At 42.8% G+C, this 20,522-nt stretch overlaps 1 protein-coding gene across 1 annotated transcript in view; it reads right to left on the bottom strand.

Annotated features, from left to right (window-relative positions):
• LOC149446201 (uncharacterized) overlaps positions 1 to 20,258 on the bottom strand; it is a 96,154-nt gene extending 75,896 nt beyond the window's left edge. Inside the window, exon 1 of the mRNA XM_089652840.1 lies at positions 20,049 to 20,258. Coding sequence (XP_089508966.1) covers positions 20,049 to 20,117 — 69 coding nt within the window. The 5' untranslated portion in view covers positions 20,118 to 20,258. The remainder of the gene's footprint in view (positions 1 to 20,048) is intronic.
• Between the last annotated feature and the right edge of the window lie 264 nt (positions 20,259 to 20,522).

Below are 20,522 nucleotides of genomic sequence, written 5' to 3'. Positions count from 1 at the left end.
CCCCAACTCTGCACTTTGTATGTAATGCACTCCTGCTAGGACCCTCCCACTTTTAGCTCAGTTGACCACACCCACTATTTGATGCAGTTTTGAGGGTGTGTGTTGGGGAGGAGGGGTAGGGGGGTTGTGGTTGAGTTCCTGCACCACCTCGCCTGCAATATCCCATAGATACCTGATGAGTTTTATCACTTAACTACAGTAGAGAAAAGTCAGATCACCAGGCTGACTGGACAGTTTGGCAGGACTTTTTAAATCTCAGTACTAGATGGACAGAAACACAATTCTTTGATAAGTGGAACATCTCCCATATATGTATTTCAAGCTTTTTTAGGTATCTTCCTGTAGTTCAGCTGTAAGGTTCACACTAGTGCAGGCCATGCGGCCGTGTTTGCAAGGGCACAGCAGCCCATTCATTTGAATGGGCTGTTCCCTCATTTCACGCAATGCATGCACCTTTTCCAAAACTCATCTGCAGGGAAACCGCATGGTCTTTTTGACCATGCGGTTTCCGCGCGGTTCCCACACCCTCAATCGTGTTGCAGGATAAGATGCATTCAGAATGAGAACAAGAGAACTGCGGTGTGGCTGCGGGTGGTTGCGGGTGCAGGAATCGCATAGTTTCTCGCCCGCAGCATGAGGACTAGTGTGGACCAGGGGTAAAGATCTATCACGTTATTCTATAAGATTTTTGTAGAACAGGTTTAAGGAAAGAATATTTTTTTTTTCAGATCACATCAAATACCCAAAACGTTCAGCAACATAAAAAGAAAAAATGTAAATTGCCTCTTCAATCTGATTAGGAAATTGGTTCCATTTATATGTTCATTAGTTAACAAACATGCCCACTGGCCTGAATCCCAGTAAAGAATATATTCAGAGGAACACTTGTGGTAGTTTTTGTGTGACTCACAGGAAGGATGACAGTCTTAAGCTTTAATATGACAACATTATTTTTGTTTGTATTATTGTTGCTACAGGATTGGATAGGTTTTACAGAAGTGAAGTTGAATTACATTTTAGTGAAGGTTGAAAGCTGGGCTGTAAGAGGAAATGTATAACTAAATCGCCACTGAATACAGTTATGTGTGCATTTAAAAAAAAAAAAAGAGAAGTCCAACCAATTTTCTTTTAGTTTTGAACAAATATTATTCATCTGACCTACGGTGTTCCAAAAGTGGACCCTTTTTCAGCTTTGGCATGGCAATTACCTCAATTACTACAATACTAAAATTTGGAGGAAAAAAAAAATACTTGCACTAGGTCTTTATACTGATTTTTTATTTTTATAGTCAAGTAAATAAGATGGCATATATGATTGTCTGATATGTATTTCTAGCCAGTAGGTGGAGTTCTAGGCTTGTCTTCACGTTTACTGAGCTAATCTTAAAGGAGAAGTATGTGATTTAAAAAAAAATATTCACAATATGCACTCATCGCCATGCTGCAGCATCTGTGTGATCCTGCAGCATTCCCACCTCAACTCTAAGCCCCAAAACTGAGTGTTTACATGATTGCTCAGTTCTCTGTCTGCCCTGAGTGGAGAGCAGTGACTGTCAGTCACCGCTCTCCATTCTGCACCTTTGGCGCTCACTGTAGTTCTGGGCTGGGAAGGAGGCAGGAGCGGCTGGCTCTGGATCTCAGCCATGCAATGAAAGGTGAACCAGCTGTCAATGAGGCAGTGGGGTGGATCCCGACAATATTGTCAGGATGCTTCCTGAGTCTGGAGTGGCTCTGCCCCATTAGCTGATAGCCTGTTATCAGCTGACTCCAGGTCACAGGAGGACAAAATTAATTGTACTTCCGTGACCCACAAGATGAGTAGGGCTAAAAAAGGTTTGGCTATTCTTCTCTTAACAGCTTTGCTAAAAAAAGGCAACAGAGCTCAACAGCTCATGCCTAAATTTAACACACAAACTTAACAGGAGGACTGATTCACCAATCCATCGAAGACTCACCTTTCCCTTGTACAGCTCCATGAAGACATTTAATTCAAGAAAAACTGTTTAAAAGCAAACAGCATACGGTTTGCTTACTCTTTAGAAAACCTATAATGCAATGTAGCGCCAGAGCCATGAGTCAGTTGTTAGTTATAACAATCCATTTCACTGATCTAAATGTAATGTATTCCTAATTGAAAGGGCAGGTAGCATAATGACACTTTGCTCAAAATGCTCTTGTGCACAATTACTCTATATTCTAATACAAGCTTCTTTAAACTTTTTTTTTTACAAAACTACAAACCACGGCTGTTCCTTAAAGCGGTTGTAATGGTTTGATTTTTTTTAAAATAACAAACATGTTATACTTGTAGTACCTGCTCTGTGCAATGGAATTGCACAGAACGCCCCTGAACCTCTTCTTCTGGGGTCCCCTGACGGCACTCTAGGCTCCATCTCTTCTCTGTGTGCCATCATAGCTAGCGGCTTCCTGTGTGGCCTTGTTCCTGAGCGGGGTTGTGTGTGTCCATAGACACACAGCCTGGCTTGGACCTGCCTCCTGCTCTCTCCCCACAGTATTTGATTGGCAGCAGGAGGGGCCAATGGTTCCCACTGTTACCTCTGTGTCCTATAAGGAGAGAGTTACCAGAGCCACTGCAGACAGGCACAGTGCTGGATCCAGTTGTATTACTCAGGTAAGTATAATGGGGGTGAGGGGGTGATATTATCACTGGAACATTTTTTACTCTAATGCAGGGAATGCAATAAGGTAAAAATGTTTGGCTTTTAGGATAATTTTATGGTTTTAGTCAGTGGCGTCCCTAGGGGGGTGCGGGCCGCACTGGGTGATACCATCACAGGGGATGCAGGAACAGGATGCCAGCAGAGCTTCTGGGCTCTGTGAATGTTCTGGCCAGTTATTGGGGTGATCCCGGATTCCCGGCACAGTGACAGCTACCCCCCGATGTAGTGGTAAAATGAGTATCCCGTGAAGATATGTATCCCCTGAAGCAACTGTGCATGTGCCGGTTTCAGGCCGGGGAAGCCGATCTCCGACTTTAGCACAAAGCTGCTACAGTTAACCCCTTACAGGCTGCAAATCGCTGAAGCTGATCCCATGGATCACTATGGGTTGCAAGATCAGCTAACCCTGTTGACATATCTTCACGGGATACTCATTTTACCGCTACACCGGCACCGCTGCTTCCTCTCTGGAGGGGTGACACCGCGTGTTACCGCTCCGAGTGATACCAGCCCTAGGGATGCCTCTTGTTTTAGCAAAAGTGCAGCTCTGGATTTTTTTTTCACTGCATTATGCATACAATGTTAAAGGGACACTAAACAATATCCTTATTCTCCAAAAACAATCCAAAAACATCTACTACTCAGTGACCATGAAATGTATTTTTCATTCTTGTAAAGTCCTCCATGAGCCCCTGAACTTCTCCTTTTCCCCCTCACTTCCTTTTGGAACCAGGATCTATGCCCACTAAATATCCTATAGTCCACAGCCAAAAGTCCATTTCGAGAGCAAGTGAGAGTGTGGCAATGTTCACTCTCCATGGTTTTACTGTATGTAGGAAGTAGTCACCTTTTATACGTTGCGCCCAAGATGGACTAGGGACTATGAACTGTGAACTACCAGACCCTCTAACAGTAGGATTACAGCAGCAGAAAATAGGAATTTCAAGAATTAGGGGAGGGTAACAGCAATTGAAGGTAATTTATGAATAAATAACCGCGCTCTAATACTATCATATCATTGGAAAAGTGTATATTATCTGTGCAAATTCAAATATATTGGTAACTCATGATTAAATATTAATTTGTGATCCACCCAATATCACCTAATATTAGGTGATATTGGGTGGATCAAATTAATATTTAATCATGAGTTACCAATATATTTGAATTTGCACAGATAATATACACTTTTCCAATGATATGATAGTATTAGAGCGCGGTTATTTATTCATAAATTATCTTATAATGAGCGCACAGTACATGAGAGTGGGCAGTTAAACCAGCGAACTAATACATTTATACTCCAGTGGCTCACAAGATAATTTACATAATATCAGCAATTGAAGGTAATTTCTGAGTTAAGAATCAAGTAACATACTTGAATATCATTTTTAAAACTAGAGTTTATTGTCACTTTAATTTGAGTCTGCAGCCGAAGTTTTAAAGGGCAGTAAATCTACAGCAAAACTTTATAGTTTAGTTTTCCTTAAAGTCTTAGTGCAACTAAAAACACAAATATAAAAATCAGCACAAGGAACATAATTTACAGTTAGGAAGATGTGTACCTTGTGTTGATTCTTCTTCTTTTAATAGTAAAGCTGGTCATAAACAGAGCAATTTTCTTTCCTGCAACCAAAATAATGTCAATGTTGGTATAGGAATCCCTACCACAAAGCCACTGTGTTTTCCCAGTTGGAGGGAGCCGGAATACAGTGATTACTGCTTGTGGCTTTAATAGCCTATAGGAATATTTACATGTGAAATCAGACAGGCTGGCTGCACCCAAGTTGTTCAAGCTAACCTGCCTAAACATGGTTTAAATCTTGGCCAGTCCCTGCTGAACTGGCTGAGATTCGAACTATCTATGGCCAGCTTAATCCACTTGGTCCTGCACACAGCTACACCTCCCCCTCCACCATCCCCTCACATTGCTGCCCTCTGAACGGGGAATAGATGGTTGATTGATAGTTCTGATATTTCCATTCTGAGATCTTGTGTCATTCATAGAATCTGTAATATGACTTCTGTAAATGGCAGATTGGGTAAGAAAAGCATAGTCAAACTCTTTTGATGAGAACTCCTTAACCTCTGCTGCACCGGAAGATTACAGCAGCTGGGATGGTGCAGGACCTATTGGATTACTACTAAAAGAAGAAGAATCAACACAAGGGACACATTATACTAACTATAAGTTATGACCCTTGTGCTGAATTTTGTATTTGTGTTTTTGGCTGCACTTTAACGGCCTCTGTAATGGGGTACCTCTCCTATCCGAGGCTCAGCAGCACCTGTGTGGACTCCTATGGCTAATATGAAAATGTTGGAAGGACCCACACTATTCGTTTTTCTTATGAAAGTCTATTGTTACATATCTGAAACGGATATCCTTTTGGACTTTGTATTACCATATTCATGTTGCAATGTCTCTCCTTACTCATGACAAATGAACATGTATGTGTGTTTATTGGTGTTATAATAGATTTAAAAAATATACATACAGTATCTCACAGAAGTGAGTACACCCCTCACATTTTTGTAAATATTTTTTTCTACACTTTGCTACAGTGTAAAGTAGTGAGTGTACAGCTTGTATAACAGTGTAAATTTGTTGTCCCCTCAAAATACCTCAACACACAGCCATTAATGTCTAAACCGCTGGCAACAAAAGTGAGTACACCCCTAAGTGAAAATGTCCAAATTGGGCCCAATTAGCCCTGGTGTCATGTGACTCGTTAGTGTTACAAGGTCTCAGGTGTGAATGGGGAGAAGGTGTGTTAAATTTGGTGTTATCACTCTCACTCTCTCATACTGGTCACTGGATGTTCAACATGGCACCACATGGCAAAGAACTCTCTGAGGATCTGAAAAAAAGAATTGTTGCTCTACATAAAGATGGCCTAGGCTATAAGAAGATTGCCAAGACCCTGAAACTGAGCTGCAGCACAGTGGCCAAGACCATACAGCGGTTTAACAGGACAGGTTCCACTTAGAACAGGTCTCGCCATGGTCGACCAAAGAAGTTGAGTGCACGTGCTCAGCGTCATATCCAGAGGTTGTCTTTGGGAAATAGACGTATGAGTGCTGCCAGCATTGATGAAGGGTTGGAGGTCAGCCTGTCAGTGCTCAGACCATACGCTGCACACTGCATCAAATTGGTCTGTATTGCTGTTGTCCCAGAAGGAAGATTCTTCTAAAGATGATGCACAAGAAAGCCTGAAAAACAGTTTGCTGAAGACAAGCAGACTAAGGACATGGATTACTAGAACCATGTCCTGTGGTCTGATGAGACCAAGATAAACTTATTTGGCTCAGATGGTGTCAAGCGTGTGTGGTGGCAACCAGGTGAGGAGTACAAAGACAAGTGTGTCTTGCTTACAGTCCAGCATGGTGGTGGGAGTGTCATGGTCTGGGGTTGCATGAGTGCTGCCGGCACTGGGGAGCTAAGTTCATTGAGGGAACCATGAATGCCAACATGTACTGTGACATACTGAAGCAGAGCATGATCCCCTCCCCTGAGAGACTGGGCCGCAGGGCAGTATTCCAACATGATAATGACCTCACACCTCCAAGACGACCACTGCCTTGCTAAAGAAGCTGAGGGTAACGGTGATGGACTGGCCAAGCATGTCTCCAGACCTAAACCCTATTGAGCATCTGTGGGGCATCCATAAATGGAAGGAGGAGTAGCGCAAGGTCTCTAACATCCACCAGCTCCGTGATGTCTTCATGGAGGAATGGAAGAGGACTCCAGTGGCAACCTGTGAAGTTCTGGTGAACTCCATTCCCAAGAGGGTTAAAGCAGTGCAGTAAATTCATGGTGGCCACACAAAATATTGACACTTTGGGCCCAATTTGGACATTTTCACTTAGGGGTGTACTCACTTTTGTTGCCAGTGGTTTAGACATTAATGGCTGTGTGTTGAGCTATTTTGAGGGGACAGCAAATTTCTACTGTTATACAAGCTGTACACTCACTACTTTACATTGTAGCAAAGTGTAATTTCTTCAGTGTTGTCACATAAAAAGATATAATAAAATATTTACTAAAATGTGATGGGTTTACTCACTTCTGTGAGATACTGTACATAAAAAGTCAATTTGAAAACCTTTACACATTGACAGAAATCCATTCCAGTTCCCCTTCAACAAAGGTGACAAACTTCCCTTTTGACTTCCTATCCAGTATGGTATAATATTCCTCTTTTGTTTGTTGATATGTGGAACGTGTTTTCATACCATTCTCATAATACACGCCACAACTTCAGTAAGTGAACAGGTTTCTACCACAATCCTCTTATTACGAAAGGGTTAGCAGAACAGATACTGGGGCAAAACATTTGGTTTCTGTCTGGACATGTATATTTCATATCTACGTTATGCCAGTATTTGTAAGTAATGAAGCTTCAAGCAGAACTTAGCTTTCTTAATCAACATTAACTATTTTAATGCTGCTAGTCTTAATAAATAAATAAAAAGGTTTATTAAATTAAATTTTTTTTCTAATTTGCATTTCTTTAGTTGCTCCCTGTTTTTTGCCAAAATGATGTCATACATCCCAGGAGTCTTCATTGGCATTTTTGTTAATCTGGACGAGGGGAGGAGGGGCTTTCAGCTAAGCACATTCTCCCGCGTGCATACCTGAGCTAAGGGCAGATGGATTCCAGGAAGTAAATGCTACATGAATCACCTGCCCTCATTCAAGATGGCTGCAGCTAGAAATGCTAGGGGGAGGTTTAAAATTATTTCTCAACAAAATAAAGCAATGGGACATGGTTAGATGGGTTAGTTTGCTTTGAATATTAAAAATGAATGAAATAGTGCTTTCAGCTTGTGTTGCTCAGATACAGTTTAGTTCCTGTAAATCTAAAAAACCTCCAGTTCCCAGGCAACATAGTAATTGCCAATAGAAGCAAACAGATCAGACCTGGATTTCATCAATTCAGCCAAAGTAGATATTTACAAATGTGATAATATTCAGTTTAGGTCACTATCCATCTCACACCCAAGTAGATAGCAGGAATTAGGCAGGGCCACTGAGACTAGCCCTAGCAATTGGGGCCAGATTTAAGGAGCAGAGCTATAAATTACAGGTATAGAGGAATAGATTTAGGAAATTCACAAGTAATTTGCTGTGTGATTCAACAACCTTGTTTTGAAATAAAAAAATGTTGTTTCCAGGTCTCTAAATATATTATTTTAAATTTTTGCTGCAGATAGGTGGCAAATATTGGCAATATTTTTCAACTGATTTAAGCGGTTTCTTCTTTTCTATAATTGTGTATGCTGCAGCAAGAGGAATATTTTCTCTACCACTTTTCATCATGCATCAGTGACTCAGTCAATCCCCTACTTATTCTGCCAGTAAAAATAAAACAAACATATACAGTATAGTACCTATAAGAATGATTTATTTGTTTGTTACTAATAGGAAATTCTGACTGCATTATCTGTTTTCCTTAAAGTTGTAAAAGTAAGGCACTCTATTCCACAAATATATTTTTAGAGTCACAATGAAAAGATATTTCTTTAGCAGTGTATGGGCCTGTGTAGTTGATTTGTTTGCTTTTGTGCCAAAACACACAAATCCACAGAAACAGACATAGGCACACACACACACACACACATTTGATATTGGCCAATAACTACATGCCAAGTTGTATTTTTTTTTGGCAAAATGCTGACATAAAAGCAAATCATCTCATTCTAGTGTGGCCAGATCTCCCCCAGTTTCCAGGGACAATCCCCGATTTGAGGAGGCTGTCCACATCTGCAAAGTGTCCCCGATTTGATCCCTGGTTTTAAAATCTCATTGCCTCTTTCAAATGTCGCCCTTGGGCATTGGTACTGCATTGGAACCTGCCTGGAAACTGTTTTTTTTTATTTGCTGCCTGGAGGAGTAGGTGGAGGGAAGGGGAAATACCTGTGTTACCTCCCTGATTTAATCATCTAGGTGCCCTTTCCTATTGTTGTACAGATATCATGTGATTAATGCTCTTTGCCTTTTAGCTTGTGTAGATGTAGTGAGCTCTGAGAGGTGAGGAGGTTAAGAAGATTCTGCTTAGTCCTGGCCTTTGTTGCTTACATTCATTAAATGTGTGCCTGTAAGAAAAGTAGGCATGGCAAGGAATGAGGCATGCACTTACCACTAATCCCTGCAATCTGTGCTACTTACTACTGCACTCTGCATTACTTACTACTGACCTCTGAGCTCTATGTTATATACTACATATACAATTCACCTCCACACTGTGTGTTACTTACTTCTGCACTCTGCATTACTTACTACTGACCTCTGCACTGTGCACTAGTCACTACTGCACTCTGTGTTACTACTGACCTCTGAACTCTGTCTCTCGCTACGAACCTCAGAACTCTGCATTACTTAGTACTGACTTCTGAACTGTGTGTTGTATATTACTGATCTCTGAACTCTGAGTTACATAATACTGATCCCTGAATACTGTGCAGTATACTACTGATTTGTTATTTACTACTGACCTCTGAACTCTGCGTTACATACTGATGACTTCTGAACTCTCCGTTACATACAGCTGACCTCTGAATTCTGCATTACTAACCACTGACCCCTGTTCTCTGTGTTACATACTACTGTCCTCTGACATCTGAACTCTCTGTTACTACTGATATAATCACTTTGTATTACCACAGTACTGACTCTTGCACTCTATATTACTACTGACATCTGAGTTACTCAATACTGGCCCTGCACTCTGTGATACTTATTGCTGTTGACCCCTACACTCTGCATTACCCACTCCTGACCCTTGCCTTCTGCATTACTTACTCCTAACACCACACTGTGCATTACATACTACTGACTCCTGCGCTCTGCATTACACACTACTGACCTATGCCCATCCTCATATATTAGCAGCCAACAGTGAGCCCCCAGGGGGCCACAGCACATCATCATGACCCTCAGTCTTCCCTAGTTGACAGTGTATTGTCACAATTGTATCTTTGTTGCTCATGTATTGCTTTCATTAATCATTTGTAGCACATGTATTCTAACAACTGCAGCATAAGTTACATAAAGAGGAAAAAAAACATGGGTGGCCAACAGCATTGGGACCTTAGGAACTCCCCAGGAGATGTAATGCAATGGCAAGGTCTGGTGAGTACAATTCAAATTTAAGGAAGGAAGTTTGTGCCTGAGGTGGTTTTGTGAAGGAGAGTTATATTGGGAAGTGGGGGGGGGGGGGAGTTATGGAAGACACCTTGTGCTTTTCTTGCTTTTGAGCCCTGCACTTGGTACGTTACTTGCTCCTGACCTCTGCATTACTTACTTTTGACCCCTGCACTTGGTATGTTACTTGCTCCTGACCTCTGCATTACTTACTTTTGACCCCTGCACTTGGTATGTTACTTACTCCTGACCTCTGCATTACTTACCTTTGACCCCTGCACTGTTACCAATCACTGACCCTCCACTGTGTATTATGCACTGTTCACCTAGAGCAGGCTCAAGTTTTATTTAACCACACACCTTTGTTTACAATACCCATCATTTGGCACCACACACAGCTATTAACCCTGCCCATTAATTTCAATGGGCTGCCCTATACACAAAAATCAGCCAAAAGAAATGCATGCAAAAGGGCTTCACGTTTTTGTGCTCTGCAGGAACTCACATGATTTTGCATGCATCCCACAATGCACAAATGTGAAACTAGCCTGCCATTCTTATGGGCATTTTGCCATGCTGTGAATCCCAGTGGCAAGAATCTGATTCCTGTTACTGGGATTGACAGTTGGCTGCCGAGTCCTTACACTGTAATGGCAGGGTGTCGGCGGTGGCCGCAGCGATTCATGCCTATTCACAAACCCAGCAATCACCTGCGGTGAGAAAGTGAGTACATCTGCATTCAATAGGAGTAATTGATGGGTGTGCGAACAAACACAAATAGCTGTGGCCTCTGACAGCTTGTCATTGCAGTGTACAGACTTGGGGACCACTGCTGTCTGCACAAAGCTGTCAATCCCAGCAGCAGGAATCAGTAGATTATTGCCACTGGGATTTGAAGTGTGGCAAAACAGCTGTGCGAGTGGAGACAGTGATGTTGAAGACAATAACTGAAAAAAAGCAAAATTACCTGGTGAAATGCAGGCCATACATGGGTCGAATTCCGAACGATTTTTCGTCCGAAAATCGAAAACGTCATTTGCTCGGTAATCCGGTGGTGCCATCAATGATTTTGAAAATCGGCCGACCAAGTCATAAAGTTCACCCCATATAACAGGCAAAACTTCCAGGTTACATGCGCATATTCTTTTCGGAAAAACGATCATAAGATTTGACCATCGAGTCGAAAATCGGTTGTTTTTCACAAATTTTCCAACATGCCCGATCACCGAAAAGGGGAAGAACCACGAAAATCGGCCGGTGCCACTGACCCACTAACAGAGCATTCTTAGGTCTGATTTTTGGATGAAAAATCGGTTGAATTTCGACCCATGTATGGCCAGCATATGGCTACGTTGACACTGAAACACACAGAAATGCTTGCACGCTGTGTCACACCTGCTTCAGTGTGATTGGAGGCTAAGGCTAATTTCTAGGTGGGCAGCTCTAGCTCTGGTGATGCTGCTTGCCCATAGCCCTCAGTTGCTCAAAGCCTTCTGGCTGTTTAGAGATATCTGAAGCTTTTTCTCCATATAGCTGCAATGTGTGTTAGAATTGCCTATGTTGTGACTGTCCAAAAACACACTTCAGCTCTTATCTTGAACAGCCATCACTCTCCTCTGTGGAGAAGCACAGTGACTAGCTCTTTGATGATCACGTGGTTCTCATGCTGGCCCTCAACACCAGAAGAATCCCTTTACTTTTGTACGACCCTCCCTTACTCACCTCTCATATAAATCCCCTTGTTGGTACACATCTCTATGTTTGCAACCCTCTGCCTCTGACCTTGGATATTTTGATTTTGTCAATCCGGTATTCTCCACATCTCAGCTTTTGATTGGTCATTGATTGTCATTTGAAGTCACCACTTCAATACCTGTCACTTTAACCCCCGTCCTGCCCTGGACATTTTTCTTTGAATGACAACTGAGCAGTCATGCAAAACTGTAACCATATGAAATTTTTATCATTTTGTTCACACAAACAGAGCTTTCTTTTGGTGGAATGTGATAACCACTGGGGTTTTTATTTCTTACTAAATAAACATAAAAAGATAAAAAATGTTTAGTGAAAAAAAAAAATAGTGGTTTTCTATTCTAAAATGTTGCAAATAAATAAACTTTCTTCATAAACTTCTGTTACATTTCTTTGGTAAAAATAACCCAAATCAGTATATATTATTTAGTCTGTAGGAAACACAAACTATGGTATTTATTTTTGAAAATTAATCAGTCGTGAAGTACCCACGGCCTATATGATTTCTTGAGGCCCTAAAATGCCAAGACATTACAAATTTTTTTGGAAAGTAGACAGTCCAAGGTATTAACCACATCCCGTCCGGCCGCTGTTTATGAACGGCGGGACAGGACACCTCCAGGAGCGGGTTGCCGTTTCTGCGTCCTGCATCTGAGGCTCGTGCGTGGCTCCTAGAGCGTGCACCCGCGAGCCCGATGATCGGCGAGTTCGACGAACACGGCGAATCACGTGACATGGTACGGGACCAATTAAATCAGTCCTATACCAAGTGATCAGCTGTGTCCAACAAGGACACAGTCTAAGTAAACAAAAGCCGCATGGTGCGGCTTCTGCCTCCTTCTCCTCACATGGAGTTCTGTCTGTGAGAGAAGGAGCAGATAGCAAGAGAACAAACATCTCTGATTGTCACAGTGTCCCTGATCGCCACATAGTGGCCCAGCAGTGTTCCTGAGAGCGCAGGGTGCGCGCTCTCAGCACATATGTGTTTTCAAATGGTACGCAAATACTGTATGTAGCCGCTCGGCGACAAGGCCCAGACACCGAGAGGCCTCATATTTGCATACTGTTGGCGTCAAGGGGTTAATAATTCTGTACTAGAAATTTTTTGGGGAAGTCACATTCACAGCTATAAATAAACACAGCCCTCACATGAGCGTATGGCCATGTGAGGGCTGCGTTTGCTGCACTGGTGGTGTTCCACACATCCCTGTGCAAACAGCTCCATTCATGTCAATTGCACAGACACAGCCGCTGCTTCCATTGACAGCCAGGTGGGTGCATGGCCCCAAACAAACACTGTCTGCTTTTGGAGCTACGCACCTGCACTCTCACGGCTGTCAAATTGGGAGCAATGTCTGTCTGTACAGCCGCTACATCTCAATTGACATAGTTACATATTTAGTCTGGCTGAAAAAAGACAAAAAGGCCATCCAGTTAAACCATAGAAAAAAAAGTTATAATCCTGTACCCACAGTTTATCCAGAGGAAGGCAAAAAAAAAAAACCCAGCAAAGCATGATCCAGTTTGCTCCAGCTGGGAAAGAAATTCCTTCCTGATCCCCCGAGAGGCAATCTGATATTCCATGGATCGACTTTACCTATAAATGTTAGTATCCAGTTATATTCTGTGTATCCAAGAAAGAATCCAGGCATTTTTTGATGCAATCCACTGAGCTGGCCAGAATCAACTCTTGAGGGAGTCTATTCCACATTTTCACAGCTCTTACTGTGAAGAAATCTTTCCGTGTTTGGAGATTAAATTTCTTTTCCTCCAGACTTAGAGTGCCCCCTTGTCCTCTGTGATGACCTCAGGGTGAATAGCTCTGCACCGAGTTCACTATATGAACCACTGATGTATTGTACATGTTGATCATATTCCCCCTTAATCTCCTCTTCTCAAGAGAGAATAAATTCAGTTCCTCTAATCTTTTCTCATAGCTAAGCTCCTCCATGCCTCTTATCAGTTTAGTTGCCCTTCTCTGTACTTTCTCCAGTTCCCCAGTGTTCTTTTTGTGAATTGGTGCCCAAAATTGAACTGCATATTCCAGATGAGGTATTACTAATAATTTGTACAGGGTTAATATAATATCTCTCTCTCTGGAGTCTATACCTCTTTTAATACAAGAGAGGATTTTGCTCGCTTTAGAAACCGCAGCTTGGCTTTGCATGCCATTATTAAGCTTGTGATCTACCAGAACTCCCAGATCCTTCTCCACCATTGATTCCCCCAATTGTACCCCCCTAGTATGTATGATGCATGCATATTCTTAGCCCCCAAGTACATCACCTTACATTTATCAACATTGAACCTCATTTGCCACATAGTTGCCCAATTAAACAGTACATTGAGGTCGGCTTGTAAATTGAAGATATCCTGTAAGGAGTTTATTCCACTGCACAGCTTGGTGTCATCTGCAAAGACTGAAATGGGATTTTTAATCCGAGACCCTATATCGTTTATAAATGTCTTATTAAGTAAGGGTCCCAACACTGAACCTTGGGGTACACCACTGATGACCCCAGACCATTCAGAGTATGAATCATTAACCACTACTCTCTGAATACGATCTTTTAGCCAGTTTTCTATCCATTTACATACGGATTTTTCCAAGCCCGTAGACTTTACCTTACACATTAGCCATGTATGGGGAACTGCGTCAAACGCTTTTGCAAAATCCAAGTATACCACGTCCACCGCTACCCCTCTGAACAAGGTTTTACTCACCTCCTCATAAAAAGAAATCAGATTTGTTTGACAACTTCTGTCTTTCATGAATCCATGCTGTCTGTTGCTTACAATATTATTTTTCCAGCAAGAACTCATCTATGTGGTGTTTTATTAAACTCTCCAGCAGGGGTGGACTGACAACTCATGGGGCCCCCAGGCAATAGGGGATCATGGGGCCCCTGTGTCCTTTCCCACACTCAAAGCACACCCAAAAAAGCCTATATAAAGTGCCAGGGGCATTTCATGGGGCCCCCTACTGAGCCCGGGCCCTTGGGCAGTGCCCGAGTGCTCAAATGGTCAGTCCGCCCCTGCTCTCCAGTATCTTCCCAACTATAGAAGGTAAACTAACAGGTCTATAATTACTTGGTAAAGATTTTGACCCCTTTTTAAATATTGGCACCACATTGGCCTTACACCAATCCAGTGGTACTATGCCAGTCATTAAAGAGTCCGTAAAAATTAGAAACAATGGCTTTGAAATGACAGAGCTCAATTCTTTAAGGACCCGTGGGTGTATGCCATCCGGTCCAGGTGCTTTATTCATCTTTATACTGTCTAAATATTTTTGGATCATATCAATTGTGAGCCAATGTGGATCATCTGGAGCTGTGTCAATACCATGCCCATTATGGACAAGAGCTCCCCCATGTTCCTTTGTATACACAGAGCTGAAGAAGGTATTAAATAAATTTGCCTTCTCTTTGTCCCTAGTCACCCACTCTAGATTATTTTGTAAAGGGCCTACATGCTCGGACCGAACCTTTATACTATTAATATATTTGAAGATTTTTTTGGAGGTTGGTCCTGCTATCTTTTGCAATCTGTCATTTGTTTTCAATTTTTGGGACCTTTATTTCCTTTTTGCATATTCTGTTATATTCTTTGTAATGTTTAACCGATGATAGTGTTCCTTCATTTTTATATTTAATAGAGGCTCTTTTCTTATTATCTATAGCCTTTTTAACTTTGGCCGTAAGCCACATAGGTTTGATTTTTAGCCTTTTAAACTTGTTCCCCATGGGAATATATTTTGCAGTGTGTTCACTTACAGTCTTTTTGAAGAACTCCCATTTCTGTATTGTGTTCATCAATGCCAATATTCCCTCCCAGTCTAAGTCTTGGAGAGCAGCCCTCAGCCTTGGAAAATTACCTCTCTTGAAATTGAGCGTTTTTATTTTTCCCTTATGTGCTTGCTGTTTACAGCTAACAATAAAGGAAATGACGTTATGGTCACTGCTACCCAGATGTTCTTTTATATGGACATTCATAATAAGCAAAATCTCAAAAAACTTGTATAATGTATGACCAGCCTTAGGCTGGCCATACACTATACAATTTTCTTGAGAATTTTGCTTTAGATTTACCAAAAACCATATAATAGGAGGTCAAACCTAAACAACACTTTCAGTTGTATCCAATTGAGCAAGTCCTTGCACTACATAGTTGAAGGTAAATCTAAAGGAAATTGTGCAGAAATTGGACAGAAAATTGTATAGTGTATGGCAAGCCTTAGTGCATACAAGCTAAGCAATTTGTAGCACTTCCAGGTATTTATTACCCCCACACACAGATCACAATACAAACTATTGTCAATAAGTATCTAAATCTTTAAATATTTTCTGGTTTTGGATCGATTGGGAAAAGTTTAGAACATCTATTATGTTTTTTTTAGTTGTCTGTGTCCCACTGGGGCAATTCTCCCTTTCTTTTTGTTCTGGTGACAATTGTCACTGGGACATAAAACGATGAGAAGACCTTTTTTGGTTGTCACCAGCACAGGAAATCAAGGGGAGTCTTGCAATGGGGACACCAGTTCGGTGACTTCCGCTCATTTTGAAAATGCACAATCCCAACGCACACTTTCCTGCAAGAAATGGCTGTATGCATATGTGGGTACTGCAGCGGCCGTCAACTGGAACCCTGCAGAGTCAATGGAGAGAAATGTCACTGGCATACCAAGGCTGTCCAATGTGAGTCCGAAAGAGCTTTAACTGCTTCCCTGCCGCCCTATAGCAGATATACTGCTACAGGGTGGCAGGGGTGCGCAAAATCACATATGTGATTTTGCATTTCCGGGTAGGGGGCGTGCGTTGACAAGGAGGACTACTGTTCGTAAACAAAGCAGCCCTCCTCCCCATCGGAGATCCTCGGTAATCACTTGGCGCTGGAGAGTAGATAGCAGATATACTGCTACAAGGCTGCGCAAAATCACACACATTTCACAGCACATGTATTATAGGAATGATTGTTGTTATTGTTTACATTTAGTCTGATTCATATATGGCGGGAATCACGCATCATGGGTAGGGGCCTGGCTCAATTTTGTGCACATTGATTGGTGGATGGTTCTTTAACCACTTGCCCTCAAGAGGATTTACCTCCCTTCATGACCAGGTAATTTTTTGCGTTACAGCGCATCACTTTAACTGACAATTGCGCGGTCATGCAACACTGCACCCATTTATGTCCTTTTTTCCCCCCACACATTGAGTTTGCAGTGGTATTTGATCGCCTGTCATAAATTTAGGTCAAAATGTATTCTGCAGCATCATTTTTGCTAATAAAAAAAATCCCAATATGTGTAAATTAATTGGTTTATGTGAAAGTTATAGCATTTTTTTTTTCTACTAGTAATTGCGGTGATCCCAATATGTGTAAATTAATTGGTTTACGTGAAAGTTATAGCGTTTTTTTTTTCTACTAGTAATGGCGGCGATCAGCGACTTTTAGTGGGACTGCGGCAGACATTCTGACACTGGGGGGAACCAACTTGGTGTCACTGACATCCCCAGTGACACCAATACAGTGATCAGTGCTAAAAAGACAGCACTGACACTGGGCAGGAAGGGGTTAATGTGAGGGGCGATCAAAGGGTTAACTATGTGCTGGGAGTTTTTTTTACTAGGGGGCATGGGGTGTGTTGTGTGCTTCACTGTAAGCACACTGATCAGGATGGCTGTGCTGTGCACAGCCATCCTGAGCAGTGTGCCCGAGCTGACAGGGAGGAAGACTGTAAACAAATCAGTCTTCCTCCCCATCGGTGATTGCCGGTAATCACGGGCTGAGACCTGGTGATTGACATCCGTGGCCGCAAATGGCGGCACAGGTAGGTTGCACACGCCCCCTACCCAGAAAGGTAAAATCACATATATATATATATATATATATATATATATATATATATACACACACACACACGTGATTTTGCACACCCGTGCCGCCATGTAGCAGTATATCTACTATATGGTGGCGGGGTAGAGGTTAAATAGTTTAGTTTGTTCAATTTGTCACATGGCTGATGAAGGGGTCCTGCGAGTCTGAAACATTGCCTTGCTGTATCTATGCAAATCTTAATTAAAGCCTTTTTTGGACCCACATTGGAGAGCCTTGGTGTGCTGGTGCCATTTCTTTCCGCTTGTTTTGGTGACATTTCTTCCGATTTCCTGTTGTGTCTCCAGGACTGTACCTGGGCACTTTTTTGCTGACATCTACTGCACCCATGCATTTCTCCACAGACGCCACCTTGTTTATGCACTTCAACAACATCCCCACTGAGATTCTACTAGTGCAGTGATGGCGAACCCGTGGCACGCCGAGCCTTATCTGTGGGCACGCCAGGAGAATACCGTATTTTTTCACTCCATAAGACGCACTTTTTTTCCCCCAAAAAAGGGGGGAAAATGTCAGTGCGTCTTATGGAGCGAATATAGAGCGGCCGGTCCGGTATTTCCACCGCCGCCATGTCAGAATACCGGGCCGGCCGCTCAGCTCTGCAGTAGGACCGTGCCTGTCCCTCTATCCAGCGGCGCGCTGTCTTTCCGGCTTCTGTAGTGTGCGTGACAGCCGGGTCCCAAGTGCGCATGCGCAAGAAGCAGTGCTCTTTGTGAATGGTAAGGCGGTACCTGGGACACAACAGATCCCAGAAGCCGCCGAACCAATCACAAAGCGCAGCGCTTCTCGCGCATGCGCACTGGGCATCCGGCTGTCCGACGAGCGCCCACACTACAGAAGCCGGGAAGACAGCGCGCGGCTGGATAAAGGAACAGGCAAGATAAAAAAAAAAAACTCTGCGGAAGTAAGAGCGGGTACCTGTCAAATTCAGGTACCCGCTCCCCCTCCCTCCCCAAAGGTCAGCAGTCATCTGTACCGTGTCCGCAGTCTCTGGTCATCCCCTGTACCGTGTCCGCAGTCTCTGGTCATCCCCTGTACCGTGTCCGCAGTCTCTGGTCATCCCCTGTACCGTGTCCGCAGTCTCTGGTCATCCCCTGTACCGTGTCCGCAGTCTCTGGTCATCCCCTGTACCGTGTCCGCAGTCTCTGGTCATCCCCTGTACCGTGTCCGCAGTCTCTGGTCATCCCCTGTACCGTGTCCGCAGTCTCTGGTCATCCCCTGTACCGTGTCCGCAGTCTCTGGTCATCCCCTGTACCGTGTCCGCAGTCTCTGGTCATCCCCTGTACCGTGTCCGCAGTCTCTGGTCATCCCCTGTACCGTGTCCGCAGTCTCTGGTCATCCCCTGTACCGTGTCCGCAGTCTCTGGTCATCCCTGTACTGTTAATTAGTTTGCACTACTGTACGAGTTGTTTTTTCTAAACCAAAAGCTCGATATTCAGGTTTCATTGCAGTGTTGCCACTTTGAAAGAAATAAGTTGGTTTTGGGTTGCAGTTTGGGCACTCGGGCTCAAAAAGGTTCGCCATCACTGTACTAGTGCATGTCTCCATTACTCACCCATATACCCTATACTATCGTGCACCCACACAACTTTCTCTCTTTTCCACTTACCAATGCCCCTCTGCACTTACTGTCTCAATATCCACGTACTTCTCCCGCACCTGCATATGCCACACAATTTACCAATGACCTCAAATGTAATGAAGCAATCTTCTACTAGATCATCTCACCAATTTCCACAAACTGCTGTAATATACATTTCATTCCCCAGATTGCTGATATTGAGATAGTTTTTGTCTAAGTAAAGGTTGTATTACACATGAATGAGGCTACATTTAGAGAACAGAAAGGGACCCACCAAGAGACTTGAACGTCAATAAGCTTAGATTGTTATGGGGGAATCTTTCCTGCTGTGGTATTGTAGTCTTATAGCAGGGAGCCTTCCCTGCCATCACAACACAATGATCCGTGTTGCAGGCTATAGCCAGTGGTGGTGGTACTGATTGTTTAGGAAAATCCTCTACAGGACTGGTTGTACACAAGTCAATTCATAGATCAACTTGTGTACAATTAGACTGTCCATGTGTATTAAAATTCAGTTGTTCCCTGTTGAACTGGTTGAATTTCAATTCATGCATGGCCAGCTTTAGCCTGTAAAGGAGGTGACCCAGCAAAGAGCAAACCCACAGTGTACAATTTCAGCAATCTTCCTTTATTTCCTACTCACAAGCAGTAGAGAGGAAGTGGTCAGCAGGGAAGGCAGCCAGAATACATGAAATACATTCTACTGTGGAGTTTTGCGATCTTTAGAACATCCTAATCATGAGTCACGGCACAATATGGTTTTCATACTTGGCATATGCCGCTTTACTCTAGAAATTAACACACAAACTTAACATTTCTGCAATATCTAACAGGTGCATATTCAGCTTTATACATTCTTGTCTGCTTAGTGGAATACATTATACACAAAACTGTACCACACCTAGTGCTGGATTGATGTCTCGCTACACAGTGGTTCAAAATGCTCAGGAATTATATTGAAAACATTTTTAAAAATGGTTTTCCTTACCCATGTGAGCAGTGCTCCATCCATCAAGCGTTCAATGGTTTTCCCCTCATGGTTGTCCATAGTTTCCATATTAAATGATGGTGGTCACAACTTGTCCAGCTTCTCCTACATCCACAGTCTCATATCCCATACACATTTCTCACCCTCCAGCGTTCAGCTTTTGTGATGTTACCCCTCACAATGTTCTTTTTACTTAGCACTACTTTAATGTGTCACAGCCTGTGGTTTCTGCATGTACATCAGTTCCTCTGTTTGCCTTGTCCCCTCCCTTTTCTTACCACACAGGCACTGTGATACAGGAAACCTCCCATTGCGCAGTCTCCTACAGCCAAATGTCACCGAAAGATGTAATTTCAGAAAAAAAAAAAAAAAAACACTTGTATGTTAGACCATTGGGTTATGCTCCACCTCTCGGTGATTGGACACTGGCAATTTAGTAAAGCTTATGGGGTTCGTTCACCTTCACCACAGAAC

This window comes from Staurois parvus, unplaced genomic scaffold (assembly GCF_062004578.1).
Source record: "Staurois parvus isolate SC_StPar_1 unplaced genomic scaffold, SC_StPar_1.0 ptg000694l, whole genome shotgun sequence".
Lineage (NCBI taxonomy): Eukaryota > Metazoa > Chordata > Amphibia > Anura > Ranidae > Staurois > Staurois parvus.
The sequence above is the reverse complement of the archived record's forward strand: the minus strand, read 5'-3'. Positions and strand labels throughout refer to the sequence as shown.